We start from the raw sequence: 24,910 nt of genomic DNA on the forward strand, positions 1-24,910 counted from the left end.
AACAGGGACAGGAGGAGAGGGAACGGCCTCAGGCTGGGCCAGGGCAGGCTCAGGGTGGACAGCAGCAGGAATTTCCCCATGGAAAGGGTGCTCAGGCCTTGGCAGGGGCTGCCCAGGGAGGTTTGGAGTGCCCATCCCTGGAGGTGCCCAAGGAAGGGCTGGAGGTGGCACTCAGTGCTCTGGGCTGGCGACAAGGTGGGGATGGGGCACAGCTTGGACTCGATGGACTTGAAGGTCTTTTTTAACCTCAGTGTTTCTGGAATTCTGTTGTTATCCCGCTCCCTGTGGACCGGCCCAATCCCCGCCCGCCCGGCCCCGCCACGTCCCCTCAGGGCCGCGAGTCCCCTCCCGCCGCCCGCAGGGGGCGCCCGCGCGCGGCCCGGCCCGGCCCTGCCCGGCCAAGATGGCGGCGGCGGCGGCGGCGGTGCCGCTGCGGGTCTGTCACCAGGAGATCGTCAAATTCGACCTGGAGATCAAGGCGGCCGTGCAGGTACCGCCGCCAGCCCCGGGACACCCCGGCACGGCCGCGGGGCGAGTCGGGGCCGCGCTGACCGCGCCGTTGTGTTCCAGGATATCCGGGACTGCCCGGGGCCGCTCAGCGCCCTCACGGAGCTCAATGCCGCCGTGAAGGAGAAGTTCCGACACCTCCGCGGCCGCATCCAGGTGAGGCGCCCGGCCGGGGTTGCTGAGGGCACCGAGCTGTGCTCCGGGCCCACCGGCTGTGGTTTAGGGGTCCCGGGTGTGTTTTGGAGGGTGCCGGCCCAGGGCTGGAGGATCCCGGTTGTAGGTTCCTGCCGGGCTTTGGGGTGTTCTGACTGTGTTTTGGAGGATGCCGGCCTTGGGTTTGGGGGTCCCGGCTGTGATTTGGTGAGTCGCAGCCGTGGATTGGGGGTTTATCAGCTCATTCTGCCCCGAATCCGCTCCCCGGCCGGAGCTGGGCTGTGCGAGTTGCGGGTGGTTGATGAGGTTCTGGTGTTTGTGCTCTCCGCCGAAGGACTTGGAGGAGATGGCGAAGGAGCAGGACAAGGAGTCGGAGAAACAAGCCTTGCTGCGGGAGGTGGAGAACCACAAGAAGCAAATGCTCAGGTGGGCCTGGCAGCTGGTGCTGTTCCCAAGTCCCCTGTGCCCAGAGAAAGTCTGACTTTGGTGCAGCACCTGTCAGAGTCTGTTTTGGAAGTAAAGACACTGACACGTGTTTTGCCCCAGACCAAGGGGTCAGGGACAGAAAGGGTACAACTCCCTCCTCCTGTCCTGATTTCCTAACTCTGGTCTGTCCCCTTGAGCACTTGAGCTCAAAGAAGGTGGCTTAGGAGTCTGTTGTCTGACAGCTGGCACAGTTTTCTTTTTCCCTTGCTGCATAAATGCTACACTGAGGAATGTCAGGATAGAATGTTGTTATTGTGTGTAGTAATACAGGGAAAGTGAGTGGCTGAGGGAGCTGGGAAGGGGCTCAGCCTGGAGCAAAGGAGGCTCAGGGGGGACCTTGTGGCTCTGCACAAGTCCCTGACAGGAGGGGGCAGCCGGGGGGGTCGGGCTCTGCTGGCAGGGAACAGGGACAGGAGGAGAGGGAACGGCCTCAGGCTGGGCCAGGGCAGGCTCAGGGTGGACAGCAGCAGGAATTTCCCCATGGAAAGGGTGCTCAGGCCTTGGCAGGGGCTGCCCAGGGAGGTTTGGAGTGCCCATCCCTGGAGGTGCCCAAGGAAGGGCTGGAGGTGGCACTCAGAGCTCTGGGCTGGGGACAAGGTGGGGATGGGGCACGGGATGGACTTGATGATCTTGGAAGTATTTTCCAACCCAAATATTTCTGTGTGTATCAAGGGTGTCCAGTTACAGTGGTGGTTGCTTTGTGAAAATTGTCCTGCTGGCAAGGTGTTACCATCACATTACAACACTCTGCTCTTGTGATTTCAGCAACCAGGCAGCCTGGAGAAAGGCAAATCTGGCGTGCAAAATTGCTATTGACAACTCTGAGAAAGATCAGCTGCTGCAGGGAAGAGACGTCTTAAGACAAAGGTATGGGACTGTCCCACTGTACTGTCGGCTTTAAGCAGTGTCTCCTGTATTCACTAGTTTTAAATGGAAGTGACATCATATTTTTAAGTTATTTCATTATATCTGGAGTGTAGCTTTTCTTTTATGAGTGCATTTCCCTTTTGTGGAGATTTGAACTGTTAAGGGTTGTGATAAATTCAGGTTTTCTTGGCATTGGCCTATCTTAGCAGAAAAGAGGATAAATTAACATTCCTAGCTTTACATATTGCCTTTTACAATAATTCCAGATAGGTTCTAAACAAGAACTGGATCATTATCCAAGCTGTTTTCACATGCAGATCTGGATGTAATGGTGTGCAGGCTGTGAATTGAAAGCAGCAACTGGGATACTCAGGATAATAAATTGGTAGTTTGTGGTAGTGCTTCCATAGCAGCCCATGGAGTTACACAGTTCTGGGTGAACAAGTGGTGAAATATGGGCCCCTGTGAGATTCTGAGCCACTGGCTGTTGTTTGGGCTCAGGACTTTCATATTTTGTGATTATTTTTTATTGTTTAGTGAAGACAATCTGAATTTCTCATGCAGTGAAAACCAGTTGTGTCTTTTGTACACCGGAGAGACGTTTAGTGCCGAGCTCTGTTCTAATCTCCCGATCAGCATCATTTTCCCAAAGTACCCAAAAAAAAGTAATTTTACCCCTTCCTGCTTTGCCTTCTTCCCTTTTCAGGAAGACAACAAAGGAAAGTCTGGCAGAGAGTGCAGGCAACATCACGGAGAGTCTGATGAGCATCAGCAGGATGATGTCCCAGCAGGTGCAGCAGAGCGAGGAGACCATGCAGACCTTAGGTACAGCTGGAATTTGGGCATGGATGGGGTGGTGGAAGCACCTTTGGTCAGTTCTGTCAGCATGGGGAAAGGAGCAGAGTAGGAGAATGTGCTCCAATGATGATTAAAGGACTGGCCAGCAGAACTGTAACAACTGGACATAAACAGGAAATCATAGTGTACTTTTTGTGGAGTTTCTGTTTGTTGGAGTTTCTGTTTCATGATCATGAGAAGGAAAAGGGGCCAAGATGAGGTTTAGTTTCACATAAAAGCACTTACAAAAGCAAGGCGAGCTCACACAGTGCCCAGAGTGTGTTTGGTGTTACTCTGTGCCACTGTCCTGGCATGGATTTGGGAGTGGCAAAGGAGTCAAAAGCATGGACACAAGTCCCTACACAGAGGAAGGAGTGTCTGGAAAGCTGCTTCCAGCCAGGCTCCAGCTGGGATGGCTGAGACACTGAGATCAAGTGCCTTGAACCCGAGGTCACTTGCTCTGTCAGCAGTGCATCAGGGCCTGTGAAGCCAAGATTTCACCCAGTTCCTTGGCTTCTACTCCTAAAACAATAAATCAAGTGACCTGTCAGAACTGATGATTCATGGAGCATTTAGAAGTTGCTGCCTGGGCCTCTTCCTAGCTGTGCTTTTGGGCAGGAGAGGGAACTTTAAAGACAAGGATAAATAACCCAAGTTTGCCCTCCTTGCTTTCTGCTCCATCTGAGGGTGGCAGCTGGGCACAGTTCGTTGCTGCAGAAGTAGCATGTTCCTTCTCCCATTAAAAAGACAGTTTGGCAGGCACCTTTTCACCCTGTTTCTGAATGAACAGCACTTGGAATTCATCAAGGGAAAAAACTACCAAAGGTCATTTACAAAACCCAGCTGCAAATTCTGAGTTAGTAGTGCAAATTCCTGTTTTCTGAGCAAGTCCTTCCCTAGGATGCAATGAATGTTTGAGGCTGTGGAGCAGGGAAGTTCTGCTTTGTCATAAACTCTGGGAAGCAAGTTTTCTGTTTTCACTTGGATCAAAATGCCTCTTGAAATGGGATGGGACAAAGTGTTTTGCAAAATACTACAGACCTATTTCTGCTCTGAGGTTTTTTTTTTTGTGAACCAGATAATGCTGGATTTGACCTTTCTGTGAGCAGCCAGGGCAGTGTAGGGTGATGCACTGTTCTACAGGCTGTGCTTTCTGTAAAGCAGGAAAAAGGGGATTCCAGGGCTTTTGGTTTCATTTAGCAATTTGAAATGGGCAAGGCTGAGAAGTTTGGGCCGTGTGTTTGTGTTCTCACACACACTTCTAGTTGACCCTTCTCATTTTTATTAGGCAAAATATTGCTATGTGTGTCAAAAATTACTGTTAACAACTATTTGAGCTGAATAATTCTGCAAGCCCATTTGAGTCACACTGATTTACTGCTGGGGCTTGGGGGAACGCTTTCAGTGGTGCAATTAATATATTCAAATCATGCCCTGTCCTGCTGCTGCTGGTGACCTTTCTGGAGCACCAGTCCTATTTCACTCTGCTTCCAGCAGTGCTGACTGAAAAACCTGAACTAGATTTGATCTGCTGACCCAAAAATTCAAAATCCAGGAACTTCAGTTCCAGATCTTTAAGTTTTCAGTGCTCTTGTTTCGCTTTGCACTTTCCTCAGCACATCAGCACCCCTGAGCTGTGAGAACTCTGTGTGTCTGTCTCACCCACAAGTCAGCCTGACCCAGAAGGATCCCTCATGCTCTTTCTGTGTTGCCAAATATCTCATCCTTACACACTTTGCTGTTTGTTTTTGAAGCACAACCTGCTGATTTAAATCTTTTTTTGTTCCCCTTTAATTTCAGCCAATTCTTCCCGAACCATCCTGGAAGCAAATGAGGAATTCAAGTCCATGTCTGGGACGATCCAGCTGGGGAGGAAGCTGATCACCAAGTACAACCGCCGGGAGCTGACGGACAAGCTGCTCATCTTCCTGGCCCTTGCCCTCTTCCTGGCCACAGTGCTCTATATCCTGAAAAAGAGACTCTTCCCATTTTTGTAGAATTCCAACAATCACTGAACTATTCCAAAAAAAAACCCAACAAATCAGAAAGAGATGGTTGATAACGGTGGGGCTTTAAAATGAAATAATAAAGGGATATTGCAATAGCTGGAGGAGTGTTAGAGCTGGCAGGAATTTGTGCTGTCCCCACAGAGCTTGTGATCTGCCTCAGAAGAGCTTAGTAGATCATACTGTGGAAAGAAGAAATGCCAATTTGCCTGTGGGTTTGGGGAATCGAACACTTGAGGGGCTGGGCACTCAAAGGTGCCAGTTTGAACTTTCAACCTCGCTGTTTTTTTGTCTTGAAATTAAGTTTTGTCCTTGGCTTGGACTGGAAGCTGCTCTGCCATCTGTGTGTAAGGTGCTGACAGTAAGAGGAAGGATGGGAAAGTCACACATTCCATTAATAAAATATTTATTGTATCATGTCAACAGGGTTTTGTTTAAAAACAAAGTCTGATGGCTTGAAAGAGCCTTTCAGTGTAAAAATTCTGCTTTTTCTTTAGCAGCAGTGGTTGCTTATGGGTTGTTTTTCTGGGAGCATAACACAGCCTGGCTTTGTCCCACTAGCCTTGGGAGGGCTCTGAGCAAAGCAAAAATGGGAACCCCATTTGTTACCATTAATTCACACAATAGATATGAGAACTACGTTGGCAACCTGTTAGAATCAGAAGCCTTTTCCCTCCTTTTCTTTACATCATTTCACTTCATGCTTTATGTTTGCAAAATTACTGCCAAGTTGTGCATTTGGAAGTTGGGGGGTTTTGCTCCTGTTTTGTAGCCCTGGAACAGGCAGACTGCACAGAGTGGATGCGGTTTTTCATATTGTTTATTCCTTGTATTTCAGGGCAGTTCTTCCTCACAGCCTTTCCCAAAATACAGAATTGCACTAAGAATGAAATAAATTGACAATATGCACATTTGAATAAGAGAAATTACTCTGCTTCAAAAATCCAGTCTTTTTGTAAATAAAACTACCTGCATAAACTGTCAATTTGCAGTCCTTAGATACAAAGGAATTAGGAAAAAGTAGCAAGGACAGCTGGACTTTTTGGGAGAGGGGAAGAGTAGAAATTCCAGGATGCAACAGGTTGCTCTGCAGCACTTGGTACTGGAATAATTTCCTTCCACAGCCAGGAATCATCCCGGCTCCTGATGGGCCACGGACCTGGAAGGAAAAAATCAGTGGAGGCAGCGAGATAAATGTTATTTCTCCTTGGGGTGAGAAGGGTGATTTGGTGAAGCACCTCAAGAGGTGCCTCAGCACCCACCTGGCTGGGTGGGTGGGTGCTGGAGCAGAGCACAGCTGGTGGAATTCCCTGGATCCCTCCTGGCACGGTGGGATGGCCCAATCAGCCCTGACAGTGCCCAGCTGGGGCTGGCTGGGTGGTGCTCAAATATCCTCCCTGCAGACTCCACTCTGGTGTCTGCCTTGTTCCTTGTCCATGGACACTGCTCTTGCTGCAAAGGTAGGACTCGATTTCTTGGTTTTTTTGGATAAGTGAGAGAGAGCAGCACTGTGGGAAGAGGAGGTGGTTGTGTCTGGCTTTTTGTTGTCTGGTCCAGGGAATGTGGGAAGTTGTGCCTGGGCAGTTGTTCTGGGCCTGCAGAGGGTTTGTATTTGTGCTTAGGATGTTGTGTCTCGGGGTCTTGCTGCTGTGTGCCTGAGGTTGTGTTGTGAAGGGTAAAAAATGGTCTCATGCTGGCTTTTTTGAAAGGGAGTGGCATTTTCTGAGGTGTCTGTGCTGCAGAGCTGTCAGGGCTGGTGAGAAGGGAATGGCCTCTGCATTTTTGGTCTTGGGCATGACTTGGGGGCCAAGAGCTGGAGCCCTTCTGAGACCAGGGACTCCAGAAGTGCAGGAGCAGAAAGTGTTTGGGAGGGAAGGAAGAAAGAAAGAAAGAGGGCTTTGGAGAAATGTTCAGAGCTGTGCTGGAGGGCTCAGACACAAGTGAAAGCAAACAGGAGTGCCCCTGTTACTCCAGAGCCATCCCTCGCCAAAAGGCAGCAGGTGCCAGATGTGCTCCCTGCAAGCAGAGGTGGGATTTACTGTCACAGAACAGTTGCAGTACAAGTATTTTTCCTTTGAAGAACAGCACTACTTTAAAACAAGGCATAAGGAACCACTAGGAGCTTGAAAAGAGCTGAAATCTTGCCGTGGAGTTCAGGGGCTGAGACAGGCAGCTGGCAGCAATCAAGCAGCTGTGGGCTAATGAGCTCCTGCTCATTAGCTGAGTGCTGGTTCATTAACTATGTCCTGCAGGCAAAGGGGGCTGCAGCCATTGCAGGGACTGTGGATGTTTGGCCATGCAGCTGGAGCCACTTAGGGATGAGGATGGGGCAGCTCTGATGTCTCAGCACATTGAGAGGTTTAGAGCTTTCAGGTTCATGGAGTCTCTCAGGTTCTTCTGTGGAGTCCAACCCACTGAGAGCAATTTGCTTTTTCTGAGCACCTGTGGAAAAAGGGGAAAGTGCCTGAAGTTGCCCCTTGGAGTGTCAGAAGTCAGATGGTGCTGTTGGATATTTAGCTGTGGTGGGCTGTGGGTGTGGGTCCAATCCTGGTCTCCCTTCCCACATGGCCACGGTGGAAAGCCTGTGGGCAGAAGCAGGTGCCTGCCAGGTGTCCATTACATCCCTGAAACCTGCTGCATGAGGGTCACTTCCAGAGCATTTATTTAGATCTGTTTCCTTGGAAAGTTGCCTTTTAGTGGTTGCAATAAACGTGGACCTGAGGAGAATTGGAAATTTAACATACTGTAGCTCTGCTGAGAAAGATTGTCTTGATTTGATTCATAATTATTTTATTGTTGATTGTGGTGTTATCAAATACAGAAATATTACAGGATAACTCTGGGAAAACAAATGAAGAGGATAATATTATTTATTCCCTCCCCCTCTCCAAGAATCAAGGGAAAATGAAGTTTGTATTTGAAGTTGTGCTTTTGAAATGCTTTCCACATAACTGACTTTACCAAAATGGAAAGGTGAATTCATAGCTTGGAGGTTTCTAAAAATGTCTCTGCCAAATGTGTGTGGCTGCTATCACATGCCAAGTGGCCCAGAGCAAGCCAGGCAAGTCAGGCTGGAATCTTTGGGGGCTGAGAATATCCAGGGGACATGTGCATACTTGTCTGCAAATATGTGGGGCTCTCCTCTGGAAAAAGTGGGGGATGGAAATCAGCTTGGTGTTGCTTCACCTCCCTGTTTGTAATGGTGTGATTCTCACAGAAGAGAATCTGAAGCAAGTTCTTTCCCCAGATGTGGTGTCTTGGTGACTGTACATTGCTCCAAAGCCCTTTCTGTCTGTGGTGCCTGAGTTTGTTGTGTTCCTGTCCCACAAAGGTGAGAAGTGTTCTCCAAACAGGCTGCAGGTGCTTTGTACCACAACCAAATGCCAAATCCAGGGGCTCTTAAATCATCCTGCTGCTATAGAAAGCTGTTTGTGGACTTGTTCAGGCTGAGGCTTTGAATGAATACAAGTTTATTATTATCTGCCTGCTTATATAAATGGTTCAAACTCTGTGCCACAAAGGGAATGGCAGTTCCACTGAGTTGAGGTTTGGTTTTCTCCCAAGAACCTGTGATGGAGACTCTGTGCTGATTTCTTTGGGTGACAGATTGAGAGGTGGTGGTTCACTGTAACTGTGCCTTGAGGTTTTGATCCTCTCCCATGTAAAGAGAGCTGCAGTCTGAGGAAGGGACTGGGATCTTTATTAACTTAATTGGGTTTAGAGCCTGGCCCTTCATGTGGTGTCCAGGGAGATCTCCACTCAGGTTAACACCTCCAACTGTTGCCTTGGCCCCTAAAATGCTGAGTGAATCATGAGGCTCCTGTAGCCTTGCAGTGCCACTAAAAATAATTGGGCTGGAGTTGGTCAGAGCCTGGTGCTGATGACACCAAGCCTGTGGGCCCTATCCCCGAGTGGGCCTTTTACTGAAGAGCTGGACTTGACAATCCTCGTGGGTCCCTTCCAACTCAGTCTTCCATGACTCTGAGTTGAGAAGCAAATCTGGTGAAGGTCATCCAGACACTGCACCAAGATCCATCCAGTCCTTTTGGGCTCTGCCCTGGCTGTTCCTGCCTCAGTGCCACGGGGCAGGCAGTGGCCCTGGGCCACTGGGGGACAATGATCCCCGCTCCCACGAGCGCACAGGCTGCTGTGACACCTTGCCGTGCCTTGGACCGCTCCCACTTGGGCTTCCTTTTATTTTTAACCTCAACATGAGGCTGATCAGATGTTATCGCTCCCGACCTTTGTCTCCTGCTGCGACATCAGAGCCGACTCCTGCATCCCGCTTATCTGGAGGTGCCGGGCGGGGCCGGGGGCTGTGCCGGGGCGCTGGGGAGGCTCTGCCCCGCGCTGGGTGTCGGTGGCGGCATGAAAGGAAAATGCCACTCGGCTGCTCTGAGCCTGGCCCGGCGATAACGCCGCGTGTGTCCCTCGGGGCCCGCGATAAGCGCCCAAAGGGCAGGCGGGGAGAGCGTCTCCGCGGGCATCAGCGCACACCAGGCCCTATAGATAGAACCGCGTATATATAGAACGACATGAAAGCTTTTCGCTTTCTTCTTTTCAACAGCGGCAGGGCTGCGTGTCACATCCAGGGACGCTTTGGGACCTGACCCCGCCGGGGTCTGGGCTCGTTGTCCCCGCGAGTTCTTCAGTTCGCGTCGGCCCGAGGGGATGGGGTTGTGAAACCCAAACCCAAAGCGATGTTTTGTTGTCCTGATAAAGCCTCAAAGGCCGAGCAGGGCCGGCTCGGTGTCCCTTTATCTTCAAAATGGACAGCGGGACAAAATTTTCCTGTTTGGGTTATTGGCTTTTCGTAGGTGTCACCCAAGCACTGAGCGGTTTTTGCTGCTGCTGATGGGAGATAACTCTGTCAGAGGCATCTGGGTGCTGACATTATGGCCAGCCAGCCTGAAAGGAAGATAAGATTTTTCTATATTGAGTAAGTCTATTGATCCGGTCGGCCTCCTGTCCTGTGTCTGATGATAACTTGATGTTTCCAAGACAAACAAGTGTCCCCCTGCTCAATATATTGAGATATTATAATTTTATATATATATATATATATGTGCCACATATATCTTGCTGTTTCCAGCATAAGCAAGCCCTCTCCTGTTCTGTATATTGATATATATGTTATGTGTTATATGCATATCAATGCTGAGTATTTTGGATTAAATAAGGATTCCTTTCTCGGCCATGTTCTTAAAAGGTGCTGCTTTTGCTGCTTCGCATTTGGATATGAAATTGCAAATGCTGCTAGGAATCATCATGTTATTCCCATTTGTTTAAATGTCAGAGATGATGTTTTTAAGTAGCTACAGCAAAAATGAAAATAGTTTAATGTCAGTGACTCCTGGCTTTCACTGACTGGCTTGTGCCAGTAATCTGCTTATTGAAAACCAACCAATAAGAAATAAATTTTTTTAAAAATTGAGGAAAAACAAAACCAAAACAACCATTCTCTTTATCTGCAGATTCGTTTAAAATAGATTTGTCTTTGGTAGTTGCAGGCTTTGACCCAATCTTTGTTCCTGATCTTTCAGACTTTATGTTAAACGACTTTGTAGACAATAAATAAGGTAATGTCCATGCTGAAAGAGAACAGGTGAGAATTTACATTCTCATTAACACAAGTTAATTAATTTTTGTGAAGATGTGGGTGTATATTTAGACTTGCAGATCTCAACAAGAGCTTCCTAGTCTTATCACCTTGTCAAAAAGATGTCTGTCAGAGGATTCCAGAAAAGATAGTGAGGAATTGCCGGTCGGGAAAGCCTTACTTGCAACAACAAGCAGTAAATACAGAAGGAGAAGAAACTTTTATATTCAGAACTAAACTGCAGATGAAAACTTTGCTTCTGCCCCTGCAAGCAGGGAATGGCAGCAGAGCTATTTTGGTGGATTAAAGCCAAAAGCAGTTCTTTCTGCCCTGGACCCAGTGACTTTGTAGCAGTAAGCACCGGTGTGTTGTTAATTCACGTATCTCAGCCTCATTCCTGGGAGGTTCCTCGTCCCTGACCCCACGGGAGAAGTTCCTGTGGGCGAGCAGAGCCCGGGGGTCCCTCGGAACGTGTCCATCAGCCCCAGACACTGCTGGTGACAAATGACATTTTCTCTGCCTTTGTACTCCGGGGTGCAAGATGTGACGTTTACATCCAAGATCAATTATTTTTAACTGAAGAACGATAGCCCTGCGTCTAAATTATCTCAGGGCTTAATTCACATCAGTTAAAGCTTTTCAAAGGCTTATTAAAATTCCTTAAGTGTGTCCAGCTTATCAGCAGTTGAGTGTCGATGGCATTATACAAATGCTGCTATTGGAAATAACTGTTAAGTATTGTTTGGCCATTTATTCTCATATATATATATTGTGCCTGGGACTATTAATACTACTTAGTACTTACATGATTCCTTTCATCTGGTGATCCCAAGGCATTGCCCAGGGAAGCAAGGACTGCTCTCCCCTTCTAAATATGGGAAAACTGTCACATCCAGCAGCTGTGTCTCAGGCTTGGATTTAACATCTTCCACTCTATCCTGCCAGCCTTGGCTCTGTCTGAGCTGTCAGATTTTAACAGGACTTCGTTTATTTGTGCTGCTGCAGCACCTGAACCTTGTCTGGTGTGGGCAAACACAGGACAGCAGAGCTGCTCCTTTGCCAAGGCACCTGTGGTGCTGGAAAATATATGGATCAATATGTAAATCCATATAAACTGGCAGCAGGAAGAAGGTGATCCTGAGCAGAGCAGAAGTTGGTTCAGTTATGGAGCAAAGGAAAGTTTGAGAGGGGTGTGGAAGGGTTTTTGCAGGGGAGGAGGCTTTGTCACTCTGAGTGTCCCCATGCTGGCAGGAAATTTGGGCAAGTCTAAGCACAGAGCCGGCATCACCACTGGCACTGTGAGAGAGGGGGAAAGGGGCAGAGACAGTCTCTGAAGAGCTGTGGGTGCCTCTTGCTCCGTGGTCCTGTGCCAATCCCTGGCAGTGGTGAGGGAGGAAAAGTCCTGGTTGTTGCATAAAGGTGCTGCCTGTCCTGGCATCCCAGACAGCTGCAGGAGGTTGGGATGGGATTGTTGGTGCACGTGGATATCCAGTCAGAAACCCCTGGGATTCGTTTGCAAGTGTGCTTTCCTTTCTTTTCCCTTCTTTTTTTAATTCCCCCCCCCCCCCACCTCACCCCTCCCATAATTTAACTCGTTTCAGGCAGTGGTGGAAGTTTATATTTTATTGTCATTTGTATTTACTCCACAACGAGGTTCTGTCTGGAGAAGCATTTTGAGGAGCGGATCGTTTATTGCAGAAGCCACTAGGTAGCACTGTGAAATAAAGTTCTGCACCATGTTCTGCTTCCCTGAACAAAGACCTGCCAGGCCCAGCGTGGCTGGGCTCAACATGGAATAAAGGCAGCAAGGATGGGTTCAAAACTTTCTCTAGTCTTGGGTTCACAGTAAGGTGTGGGAGAATGAAGCTGTTGGGGAGGTTTAGACTGGATTTTAGGGAAAGGCTCTTCCCTCAGAGGGTGGTCAGGCACTGTGGGTAAAGAACCCTTTCCTAAAATCCAGCCTAACCCTCCCCTGACACAGCTCCAGCCATTCCCTTGGGTCCTGTCACTGCTCACCAGAGAGAAAATGCAAGGTATTGATCTTGATTTAATAAGTTAAAGGGTTATTCTTCCAGAAGAACAGAGTCAGGTAAAAATTTGGTTTTGATCATTAACTTTTTTTCATTAAAACGACTTCAGTCTTTGGTTTATTAATCCCCCAAAATTACTCAAATAAAGTAACTTGCCAGGTTTATTTTGTGACTTTTGGGCTTCAGCAAGTTAGCAGGTTCTCTTTGTGCATTTTACCTCGGCTGCAGTCAGTCAGTGTTCAACATCCAAACTGGAGAGCAGTCCATGAGCAGTCCATGCCCATTTCTATTTCAATTCCCAGCAGCCAACTGCAACGTGTGTTCCTGCAGCAGCACCATATCGCTGCTTTTTAAAATTAGCCCTGGCTTTGGCTGCTGAAGGGAGAGGAGACATGATAAAGGGATTGAGCATCGCGCTCTGCCAGAGCTGCTGGGCTTAAATCATCCAGTTACAGGAACCCTGAGCTGCTGCTGCTGGAAAGATCTGCCTGGTCCCTGGCTCCAGGGGTCACAGGGGGTGTGTTGGTCACTGTCAAATGCTTTGGGGAACTTCAGTGCTGCCTGAGGAGCTGGAAGTTCAGAGGAGGGGATTCTTTTTACGTATCTGCTGTGGCTGTACCCGATGCAAGGGGATTTTTATCTGCAAAATCAAGGAATTGGACAAGATTGTCTTTGTAGGTCCCTTCCAATGGAGTTATCCTATTCTAAAATTATTCTAGAAGGGCATGGAACTGTTGGAGCAAGTCCAGAGGAGGCCACAAGGGTGATAAAAGGGATTGAAGCACCTTCCCTTTGGGGACAGGCTGGGAGAGCTGGGAATGTTCAGCCTGGAGAAGAGAAGGATGTGTGGAAACCCCACAGCCCCTTCCAGGGTCTGAAGGAAGGTGGGAGAAGGGACCCTGCATCAGGAGCTGGAGTGACAGGAATGGGTTCAAATTGAAAGAGGGGAAAGGCAGGTCGGATATGTGGAAGAAGCTGTTCCCTGTGAGGGTGGGGAGGCCCTGGCACAAGGTGTGCAAAGCAGCTGTGGCTGCCCCTGGATCCCTGGCAGTGCCCAAGGCCAGGCTGGATGGGCTTGGAGCTGCCTGGGACAGTGGAAGGTGTCCCTGCCCGTGGCAGGGGGATGGGATGATATTTAAGGTCCTTTCCAACCCAAACCATTCTGTGATTGTGCACAAAAGCACTTCTTACATGGGTATAATTCCCCGCTGTCAGGGAAATGCCTGGAGAGGCTGACCAAAAAGGACAAAGTGTCTGTACTGAGGCTGTCTCTAGTCCTGGGCGAGCCAAAACCATCCCAGCTTGAGCTAAAACGAAAGAGCTTATTTTGCCCTGACAAAGGCCTGAATTGCTCGATGTTTTCACCTTTTTATAGGTTTGGCCACCCTGGCTTAGGGCAAAACAACACCGTGGCCTCACCTGCTGCTCTGAGGGTGTCTGTTAACACTTGCTGGGCGGCTGCTTTCCTTTATCTGGCTCCTTCTGCAACATCTGCAAGCGAGTTATGTGGCGTTTTCATCCCCCTGAGGATTTATGGCGACCTCTCAGGGACTTTAATCAGAGGATCAATACGCTCCTAACACCTGTAGATCAACATAAACTTGACCCTTGTTCTTGACAGATCTATCACCTCAGTGCCCTTCCTGTAAAGCATCCCCGGGGTGGGAGGAAGCGGCGCTGGTGGCACAGCAGAGCCCCTCTGTCCCAAGGTCAAAAGTCAAAATGATAAAGGAAGGTGGTACCCAGGCAGCAAATCAGGATGAAAATGAGGGAAGAAGCTCAGGGAAGGTCCCTCCAGGTGTCTGAGGTCCAGCCAGGTCCCTGCAGGACCAGAGACTCGCCCTGTGGGCGATGCTGGATTGGAGGAAAAGCTCTCTGAAACTCCACATTCCATGGAAGTGCTGTTCCTTCCTCGGGATTTGTGATAAGGAGGGATCTGCTGCTTTAAAAAGCTGCTGCTTGTGCTCATCCTATCTTTAGCTCAGGGCAGCAAAAGCCTTTTCTCTTTTGAAAAGTCAGTTCCTCTCTGTGCAAAGGCTTTCCCTCACTTTCCCCCACCGTTTTTCCATCCAGGCACTCCAGAGCAGGGATTTCTGTCTGCCTTTGCAGCATTTCCAGGTGATGGAGGATCCTTGCTCCTCACCTGAATTCTCTGCCTCTCTAATGCCACACAAGGTGAAAGAACCATCTCAGGATTCCACAAACGAATGTCAGAGCTACAATTAAAATTGTCTTCTCTATTTCAAGATCCCAAAACTCTTGAGTTTACCCAAAAAAACCCAAAGCAACAAGCATTGGATGTTGTAGCAATAACAAACACTGCAGAGCTGGATTTTCCCAGACTGATTTTTATTTAAGTTTTTTTTCTTTTCCCCAAGAAGTTTTCCACAAAATGTCAGTGACTCCCCCCTCCCCCCCCGCAAAAAAAAAAAATCCAAAGTCATCAATTCTGTATTTAAGGAAAAAATAAAAATACAGAATGAAGACCTGAGGCCCATGTTGTTTCTCTCAACTGATTTTGAACCTCCCCTACCTTCATGCCCCTCAGAAGCGAATAAGATTATGTTGTCTTGGTTGATAAAACAGGAATGATCTCAAAGAAGACTTTTTGAAAGCATTGGGTTAATGAATTGTGAAGGTACACACCAAAATCTGTGAAATTTGTGATGTTATCTTAACAACAAGATGGTGAAAGTGGGAACTAATTGCTTAAATGGCCTCTCCAGACTGTGCCTCAGCCTGAGCCTCACTCCTGCCTTTTACCTGAGCTCAGTTCCTGTTTCTGGATGTTTCATTTCCCTGGGGTGTGAAATGCTGGTCCCAGTAGCTTACAGGGATGGTGGTGCTCAGATAAATAACTTTGTGTGTGGGGGGGCCTTAGAAAACCTAACCTGAAGGAACCGAGGAAGTGTGGTTAGGAAATAATAACTAACAGGACCCAAAGCAGGTCCTTGCTGGCTGCAGCCATGGGATGCTGTTGGTGCCCTGCTGATTCCCCGGCCCAAGGCCAGGGTTCTGCCCCACAGGATGATTTTGGGTGTGTGTCATCTGCACAGGCACTGCCAAAATCCATCCATCATCTCCCGCTGTGACCTCGCACCACCTGTCTGTCCCCTGCAAGGCCAGCAATTAAAACGTGAGGTAATGAAGACAGCAGGACATGAAAGGGCTTTGCAGGGGCTGATCAAAGGGGCAGAGCACAGCGTTTCCACAGCCAGAATATTGAAGCCAATAGGACTGGAAAGGTGGTCAGGAAAGTAAGAAAATTGAAGAGGATATTTAGAAATTAACCTGGAAACGTCCCTGTTCCCATGCGCTGCGTGGGGGGTGATTCTCTCAAGTGCCCTGACTTTTGGGGTTTTTGGTGGGGAAAATATCAAGTATTTATATTCTCCTTGGGAAATAATCTTGGTGTGTTTGAAACCAAAATGCTATAGGTAAAGCTGCCACTGAGGACTCAAGCGGGAAATTTGATTTCCAGTTCGGATGTCTCATTGTGTAAGAAATTAATTAGGTTTAAGTTCTCAAGGTGAAATACGGGTGGGCTCTAAACTGGTGTCTAACCAGGCAAATGGTCACCTCAGGCCTGGCTCTCAGAGGAGCCACTAACCAGCAGCTCTCACTGATTTTTTTTTTTTTTTTTTTTTAATTAATTTATCTCTCTGTGCATCTAAAAGGTGAATTTTTGATCCCAGAGGGACACACTGGATGCCTGTGGGTGTTGGATGGGAGATAGGACAGAACATCTCTTTCTGGCAGCAATTACACTTGCATTTCTTCACAATCATGGAGAAGTAAAGCAATTTCTTTTGGGCCTTGCTTGGAAAGGGCTGTTCCTAAAGACAGCAGTGTGGACCCCACGTTCTGAGCAGGCCTGTGTGTTTATGGCTCCGGGATGGGGACTCCTGCAATCCCCATGGATGCTCAGCCTGTGGATCATCTGGGCGTGGAGTTGGCTGGTACAACTCAAATAAAACCCAGAACAAATACAAAAAAGCCTCTAACCCTCACAACCAGCAATAAATAGCAGGAGGACACTGGAGCCTCGGCATGGGAGGGTGCCAGAGGTGAGGCTGAGTGTCAGCGCGGCCGTCTGCTTCCCCCTGAGCCCTCTCTGTGTCCCTGTGGAATCTCCAGTGGGATTAGCCATGTCTGTAAAGTGAAGTGTGTAATTGCAGGGTGGATCTGGACCTGGCTCTGAGGGTGTGTGGAGAGAGGGGAGCAGCAGCAGCTGATGCTGCACGATGCTTAAAGCAGCACGAGACCTCGAGTCAAGCGAGATTTAAATCTTCCTCCTTTGAAACAGCAAAAACCATCTCCTTAATATCATTAGATTTGAAGTCAAGGCAGTGGGTTTTCATTCTCATCTTTTTGGTGCTTAAAAATGTGAGAGACTTACTTATTTGATTGAGATGAGTTTGAATTTTTTTTTTTTTTTGTGGCCTGTTTTTGAACGGCTCCTCTTGCTGCCAGCCAGCACTGTGCCCGTGTGCTGCTCCTCCACTGCTCTGACAGCAGCTTTTCTTCTGCACAGATAACAAGGAATACAAGAGCATCCTGGGCCAGGAAGATGGGATTTGGGGGGCAATTTCTAGGAGTTAATATTGTGACTTATTCCAAGCTTATGCAGGAGGAAAATGCAATCTGTTTAGGAAATGTCTGCTGTGCTAAAATAAACTCTGGTGTATTCTTGTGGCAGCAGAGAGCACCAAATCCTGCTGCAAATGCACAGAACCCCTGGAAAACGTTTGAGAGCAGGTGTTTTGAACTGTGGAAGTTACTAACTTATTCAACAACCAGATTTGTTGGTTCTAGGACTAAAACTCTAAAACACCTTTCTAAATTGTTTGTTTCTTACGAAGTTGTTGTTCAAGCAGTTCACAGAGTTTGAAATACTTGAGAAATTTGCTTTTCTTTTCCTATTTGAGCCTGTTAAGTCCTGATCTTGCCAACTCCACAGCAGAGTCATTCATGCCTTCAGCTCACCCATCTCCATAATTAATAGTTTAGCTCCGGGATGTCTCCCTGAGACCAATTAATCTCAACCAACCCTAAGGAATAAAATTATTTTGGCCACTGAGAGATTTATTCCCATTTACAAGTTTGTTTGTTTGTTTTTCTTTTGGATAACTTATTTTTCCAGCCCTCCAAACTGAGCAGGTATTGAGTGAACTCTGCAAAATATGTTGGAGAACCCCTGGACTGCTCACAGTGGGCAGGACTGAGCTGAACCTGCTGCAAACATGATGCCCCCCTTTAATGGGGTTGGGAAAAGTGCCCAATCTCCTGGCTTAGACCTGTGGTTTAGCCATTTGACCGTGATTCTTTGTTGACACAAAAAAAAATGTTATTTTAAGCAGGGATAACTTGAGATGTGTTAGAGTCTCAGTGGGGTCAGTGCTCCAACTGCTCACACACAGAGCTGGATTAAAAATGCCCTGCTCTGCTCTTCTGAATGTGAGTTTCTCTCCCTGGTGCCCAGGAAAAGAGTTTATTTTCGATCTCAGCACATTCACGCAGATTCCGCTGAAATAATTTATATTTCGTTTGAAGTTCCAGTAACTCCTTCCTGCAGAGACAGAGGAACTCACCTGGTTTTGGTCATCTCAGCAGCCCATCAGCTCTAGCACCAGTCTGGGGCCAGTCTGTGCAGGACTACAATAGGAAATGTGGCTGATGGGCTGCTCGGGGTGATCTTGTCTCTAAATGGGTCTTTCTTGCTGCATGAAACGCTGGAGTGTCAGGGTTTAAGATGACAGCGGGAGACAGGTAGAGATCTTCAGGTAATGTATTCTGTGTCACTTTGCTAAACCTTGATTGATGAACTTTCACAAATGCACTGCCCGTGCTTGATCTGCTGGGAGAAATCTCTGCTTCCCTCTCTTTCTGCGTCCAAATGTAACGTTAATTTCGTGTTTTAGGCAATAACAAACCACCTGGGAATGAAACCTCGGACTCCAGCCTGAAAGCCCATCCCTTTCTCGCTTTGGAGTGGCATTTTAAAGGTGTTGATTCTTCTTAATAATCCCCATTAACAAGAAATCACTTACTGCTGATACTGATCTAAAGCGATGTCAGTGAGATGAATTAGGAGCAGGGGCTGGCGAGAGAGGGTTGTTGATCTGTTGTTTTCCTGCCGAGCTTCTCAGGAACATTGAAACGCTTAATTCCTGCCAGGACCGTATCTTGTTTTCAGACTCCAGAGAATAACTTCCGATGTGAAAACTCCTTGAACTTAAGGAATAAAATTCTGGCACTGCAGGGGTGTTATTTGGGAAAAACAATTACTTCAGTTCCTACGAAACTGGCAAGGGATTTGGTATCCGTCCCTGACAGCTGACAACTCATTTCTGTACAAATTGTGTGAATTCCATATAGTTTGAATAAACTTGCCATGTGCAGTTCGTCTCAAGAATACCGAGCTGCTCTCACCCTGTCACCTTCAGGTGGAGCTGGAGCACTGAATTCTCCAAAAAAAGCTGGGCTTGAACAGAGCAGTGAATGCCAGTGCCAGGCTGCGTAATCCCCAAAAAATCTGAGGGAAGAGCGAGATCAAATCCAAGCGCAAATCTTATTAAAAGCTTTTTTCCTACACCCCTAAGCATGCCCCCGGGCACTGGGAGGATCTCTGATTTCATATTCCCTGGGGAAACGCCAGGATCCTGCACTTTCCTCTGGAACAACCTTTTCAAGCAACCTTTTCTCGTGTTGCTCTAGATGGGAAACACTTTGGGCTCAGACAGGAGCAGGCCAGATTGGATACGTGCAGTTTTTCTGAGCCTTTGAGAGGCTCAGAGGAGCACAGCCGCGGTGCCTCGGAAGTCCTGGGGGGACCTTTTGCCCCGGCCTGACCCTGTGGGCTGAGCTGCTGTGGAGCTGCAGCTGGAGATGAGGCTGAGCTGGAGAGCAGGAATGGGAGCAATGGGGTGTCTGTGAAGCCAGGGAAGCCCCCCTTGGCCAACATCAGTGTGCAGGGGGTTAATTCCTGCTGTATCTCCCTCGCACTTCCCATTAATCCAGCTGATGGAAGGTCTTTAGCCGTGGCTGCTGGTGCCCCTGCCAGTGCTGCCTGCCTGGCCTCAGCCAGCTGTGCTCGTGTCCTCTGCCTAAATCGCTTTCTGAACGGGCTCCAAGGCTCTGGCTGCTGCTCCAAGCCCCCCCATCTTATCCTGCCCTGCATCTGCTCGTGATGCAATTCCCGCAGGAGCTGGGAAGCCTTGGGAGGAGGGGAGTGCGTGAGCAGGAGCTGCAGGACACGCATCCCTGCTGAGAATGAGCACAGTGCAGTCCTGGAGCTCGGACCCAAAGCTGGTGCCAAGAACGGCCACTGCAGGGAAAATCCCACTGGACAGTCAGATCTCTTGGTAGCTGTAGCTCTGAGATATTATGGGAGGAAAATATAAACATGTTTGAAGAAAATAGCGGGGTCTGAGGAAGGGAAAGGATGTTGGGAGTATGTGAGAAGGGTTCTATGTTGATGTGGGAAGTTACTTTTTCCTGTGGCTTTTCCTGAATTTCACTGCTATCTGTCTTGTTTGTCCACTTAGTGAAGGGCCCTCCTCAGGGCCAGCTTCTGAAAGTTCAAGTTTTAGCTAAATCTTAATGCCTTCCCTCATGACTTGTCCTTCTTCTGAGGGCTCCCTGTGTGCTCTGACCCTGGCCAGGCCCTGTGGTGGTGACACCAGGTGCCCAGAGTGGGATGGCACCATTGTGACCATTTGACAGCTCAGGCAAACTGTGACTGCCCCCCACCACTCATCAGTTTAAACCCAGGTTTCTCCTGCCCCCTCTATTCTCTTTTCCCAGAGTTCTGGGAAGGTGGACACTCTTGACTGTCTTCAGGCAGGGCAATTTCTGGTTAATCTGCTGCCTCTCTCCCATCTGGAGCCTGCGTCCTCCCAGGACAAAGCCCCATGTGGGAAGATGGCAAAGCCATCACAGAGCCTCAGAGATGGTTCCAAATGAGGGCAAGTGGCCTTTGCTTCTCCCTGACCTGCACAGGTGAGGGATGGCCCTGCTTCAGGATGGCAGACTCTGGTCCCCTTTGTCACAGATCCCATGTCCCTCTGGCTCTCTGGGGTGAGCACCTCAATGCAGATTCTCTGGGACGAGGCAGAAGCTCCCTCTTTGCCCAGCCCTGAGCCCCAGACAGGGGCCTACACTCCAGCTGCCTTAGGGGGCTTTGTGAGCAGCACCCCGGGCTCCTCTTGCATTTGCAGACATTGGAAGGAGGTGGGAGCTCCTTATCTGTGCCATCCTACCTCGGGGGCTGCGTGGGGTTGGGAGAGAGGCTGCAGGCAGCTTCCATTCCCCGGCAGCCTTTCATCCTCTGTCCCAGGGCCACAGCCACCCTGTCTCCATCCCTGTTTACTGATGGGGCCGATACGGCCGAGGCAGGAGGGGTTGCAAGTCCCCTTAATCGCCCTGTCACCGGCCGGACAGTCTCAGACACTCTCAGAGGATGTTGTGACTGCGCTGAATTACAATGTTTGTTGTTTCTCACTCCCAATAATTGACATTTGATAGTGACTACTGTAAAAGCGGCCGAGAGGCTGGGGCTGAGGCAGAGGAGAGGCAGGAGCCAGGCGCTGGGGAGCCCCTCTCGCTGTCCCTGGGCAGTTTGGGGGTGGGCAGAGGGTCCTCTGCCCCTCTCCCTATGGGAACAGGATGGGGAGGGGTTGTGGAAACCTCCTGCGGATAGTCTGGGGGCAGTCTGGGGGCTTTGGTTTATGACTTGGGGTGTTGGTACCTCTCTTTGCATTGCTTTTTTTTATGCAGGGAAGAAATCAGTACCTCGCTCCCAGAGACTGGGAACAACGGGGTCGGTCCCAACCCCAGCCCGGGACCAGGGGCCAGTGCTTAGCGGTTCTGCCAGGTGGTGAGCTCGGAAAGCGGCTTTAAAAATTATTTCTTAAATTCCTTAAAATACAAACACAGTTTGTAAGGGGCGAAACGGGAATGCCGAACGCACGGGAGGGCTGCACAAACCCGGGGGGGACCGGCAGGGAAAGGCTCCCGGAGCGGGCAGGCGGCCCGGGAGAGCCCCCGGGACGGGCGACTCCGCATCCACCGCCCCCCTCCTGGGATGTCCGGGATGCGCAAGGAACGCCAGGGACGCCAAGGTTCAGCCACTCTCTTTAATGACAACTCGCTGATCTCCGTCAGCTTGTACAGCAAAGGGCAACACGTACGAAGGGGCGGACAGTGCATTTCCATACTAACTCACGTTTTAGTGCATAACCCTACGGGACCTGGCGGGCCGGAGTGTCCGTGTCCCTCGGCCGGGGGGTCTGTCCTCATCCCTGCCCAGGCCGGCGGTAGCAGCCTCGCAAGGGAGACCTGGGGGTGGCGAGATGCCGAACTGACCGAACAGTGGGGACCGTATGGGAAGTGCAAAAATTAAATGTGGATGTCAATAATAATTAGTATAGAGTAAAAGTTAAAAAAAAAAAAAAAATAGAGAGTTGCAGGGCTTTGGCTGGGTGTTGTTGGGAACAGGTCAAGCGAAATTACTGGCTGCTTTGTAGGAAGGAAGGAGGGGAGTTATCAGGGTGAAGACCCCGGGAGGGGGGGGGGAGCGAGAGGGGCCGGGAAATGCGGGCAAACCCCACCGGGGCCCGCCTGGCCCCGCACGGAGCGCAGCCACCGCACGAAATACCCAAACCCGCCCCGTCCATGGCCACCACACTCGTGAGCTCCGCCGGGATGCTCCATTGAACCGTCCTCACCCCCTACAGCCTGGAAACGTCCCGAGCCCGGCTCGCAGGCGCGGCCGCAGCCGCTCCATCCCCGGCGCTCCACGGGGGGAGCGGGCTGGCGGCGGGGGCGGCTCTACCAGGCTCGGATCCCGTGCAAGGTGGAGATGCCCGCGTTGCCCTGCGGGATGGGCGTTTGCACCGAATTCAAGTCCCCCACGCTGAAGTTCATGAAGTTGTTGGCGGGCGCCGAGGGCTGCATGGGCTGCATGGAGGGGTAGTTGCAGTTGTAGTTGGCGTTGCAGGCGGGGCTGTTGTAGTTGGTGTACGTGGGGTAGGCGTTGTAGCTGTAGGGGTTAATGCTGACATTGTAGGGCGAACTGTAGGGCGAGGATTCCCCCAGGCAGGGCTTCCCATCGCGCACCAGCACCGGCACCGCGATCCGCCGCGGGGGAGGGATCCCCACCATTTCCAGCGTCTGGTCCTGTCTCTGCCTTTTGCATTTGTACCTTCGATTCTGGAACCAAATTTTCACCTGGGTGGAGGTGAGCTTTAGGACGTTCGCTAGGTGGTCCCTCTCGGGGGCCGAGAGGTATTTCTGCTGCTTGAACCTTCTCTCCAGTTCGTACACTTGGGCTTGAGAAAAGAGGACGCGAGGTTTCCTCCTTTTCCTCTGTCTGGGGCGCTCGGGATCTTCCAGGTCTCTTTTCTCCTGCTCCAGGCTCTTGTGTAGGGAACACAGTTCTGCAGCAAAATAAACGGGCCAAGGAAAAAGGGGGAGGGGAAAAAATGGTGCAAAAAGTTTCTAAATCAATATTTAATAAACAGGGTACAACGTGAGCGAGCCCCGGCTCTTCCTCGGCCTCGCAGGCCGCCGTGGCCGCCCACTCCTGCGGCAACAGGACCGGCCGTACCCCGCTCTTTAAGTACCTCTTTAGCAAATTCTCCGTCTTTTTTGTTTGAAAACAACCGTGACCCGTGCACTGAAGCGAGTCTCGACCACCTGTGCCCCAGCCTGGATTTATCGCACGTAGCTTTGTGCTGAAACCCACCCCGACCCCCGAGCGAGTCAGGAATCGGATTTGTCACCTGGCTTCTGTACAAACCCGAGGCCTCGCGTGTCACCCTGCAGCTCTGCCAGTCCCGTTGGGCAGGGGCACAGCCCCGGCCCCGCCTGGGGGTCTCCGGGCCGGGGTGAGCGGGACGCTCCCCGCGGTGCCGTCAGCCCCGCTCCTGCAGCGCAGGGCCCGGGAGGGGATGGAGATGCTGCTGCTCACTGAGACCGAGCGCAGCCCCGCACTGTTCCCTGTTCCCCGCAGCCCTGGTTCCCCAACACCGGCTGGTGGTCACCATCCCCCTGCCCTCCCTTTTTCTCCGCACCGGCTGGGCAGCAGCACTTGGCTTTACCTTTCTTGTCTGCCTTGGCCTCCTTGGCCGAGTCCATCTCCACGTAGCTCTTCACGTAGTAGGAGCCGGGGAAGGCGGCGCTGGTTTTGCTGGGGGCGGCTCGGGCAGCTCCTCCCGCAGGTCGGGCAGGGCCGGGGGCTCGGCGCTGAACGCCTCCTGCTTGAAGGTGGCCAGCATGCAGGACGGGGAGGACAGCGACGCCAGCTCCATGGAGCCCAGGCCGCTCTGCTGCTGCTGCTCCAGGTTCAGAATATCCTTCACCGAGAAGGGGGTCGTTGTCACAGGGCTAGAAAACATTGCGGAGGACAGCGGGGCAGCGGCCGCAGCCCAGGGTCATGGAAAAGTAGGTGGGGAGCAGCCAAGGTGGAGCAGTGGTGGAGCGTGGGCTCCCGGAGGGGGCACATAGCATTCCCGAGAGTAGCCTTGACTTGTGCACTGCAGGCAGGTAGGAGCGGACCATAAGGCGAGGGAAGGAGGGACTAGGCAGTTTTTGGGTGACTTTAGCTTTCTATTGGCCAACATTGCGGTGATGGTATGAGAGATGCAAAGTTCCATGTCACCTAATATAGTAATACATCTCAAAAACAGCTCCGCTCTTTTAAAGGGGCGGCACTGCATTTATCCAGCTTTTCAGCGCCGAGTTTGTTCATCCATTTGAAATAAAAAAGAAAAGGAACAGAATGGCCTAATGTGTACAAAGTCACTATCTGACGCTATCTATCATACAGTCAGATTAAATAAACAGGCTGGGAGGAAACCATCAACCAAATACGTGCTGATTTAATTTTTTTTTTTTTTTAAGCGAGAGAACGGAGGTTTCGTTTTTAGTAATCTGCAATATCCGATGGCAGGAACCAAAAAACGGGAGTTCACTGCTGTGTGAAGCGCGCTCAAGGGGAAATCCGCCCCTAGGGTTTATACAGATATTCTGAAGCAACACCGTGTTTGCAATGTCCAGTTGACAGGAGAGAGACCCTGAGCAGCCCCTGCTTGGCTTTGGAGAGGGAAATGCCGATTGGGTTTTCCTCCCGTTTATTTGTGAAGCTTTCAAACAAAAAGCCAGAACTGTCTGGAGGAAAAAAAAAAAATTAAAAATCAACCCAAACAAGCGCGGGTTGAAGGTGTCGCAAAATATACAGGGGTAAGAGAGGAATAAGTCAAGCAAGCGGCCGCGGGGCTGCTGTCCCCACCGGGTCCCCGCAGCTCGGGTTCATGGGGCAGAGGTGGCCGCTCATCCATTTAACTCTCGTGGAGTCACTAAAATAAACCTTAGCAGCAAAATCAGGTTGAGTAGGGGCGTTTCGGGGCTTTGTGGGTTGGGGG

At 50.1% G+C, this 24,910-nt stretch overlaps 2 protein-coding genes across 2 annotated transcripts; one reads left to right on the forward strand and one right to left on the reverse strand.

The window, feature by feature from the left end:
• The first annotated feature begins 365 nt into the window (after positions 1 to 365).
• On the forward strand, positions 366 to 5,769 carry BNIP1 (BCL2 interacting protein 1). Its single transcript, XM_039559903.1, has 6 exons — positions 366 to 490; positions 571 to 663; positions 995 to 1,086; positions 1,912 to 2,013; positions 2,720 to 2,838; positions 4,651 to 5,769. Exons 1-6 carry the CDS (start codon positions 404 to 406, stop codon positions 4,845 to 4,847), a joined length of 690 nt encoding a protein of 229 aa, XP_039415837.1. The 5' UTR covers positions 366 to 403; the 3' UTR covers positions 4,848 to 5,769.
• A 16,451-nt stretch (positions 5,770 to 22,220) lies between these two features.
• Positions 22,221 to 24,051, reverse strand: NKX2-5 (NK2 homeobox 5). The gene is given in 3 exon segments (XM_039559713.1): positions 22,221 to 22,924; positions 23,588 to 23,692; positions 23,695 to 24,051. Coding segments are annotated over 3 exon segments (903 nt in total). The 5' UTR covers positions 23,885 to 24,051; the 3' UTR covers positions 22,221 to 22,316.
• Positions 24,052 to 24,910: the final 859 nt, after the last annotated feature.

Source organism: Corvus cornix, chromosome 13 (assembly GCF_000738735.6).
Source record: "Corvus cornix cornix isolate S_Up_H32 chromosome 13, ASM73873v5, whole genome shotgun sequence".
Taxonomy (NCBI): Eukaryota; Metazoa; Chordata; class Aves; order Passeriformes; family Corvidae; genus Corvus; species Corvus cornix.

Bases quoted from the DNA above. Each gene is read 5' to 3' on its own strand.
- BNIP1 (XM_039559903.1), top strand. From the start codon at position 404: ATGGCGGCGGCGGCGGCGGCGGTGCCGCTGCGGGTCTGTCACCAGGAG. The intron at 491-570 runs GTACCGCCGCCA...GTTGTGTTCCAG, and splicing joins AGATCAAGGCGGCCGTGCAG to GATATCCGGGACTGCCCGGG. The intron at 2,839-4,650 runs GTACAGCTGGAA...CTTTAATTTCAG, and splicing joins GGAGACCATGCAGACCTTAG to CCAATTCTTCCCGAACCATC.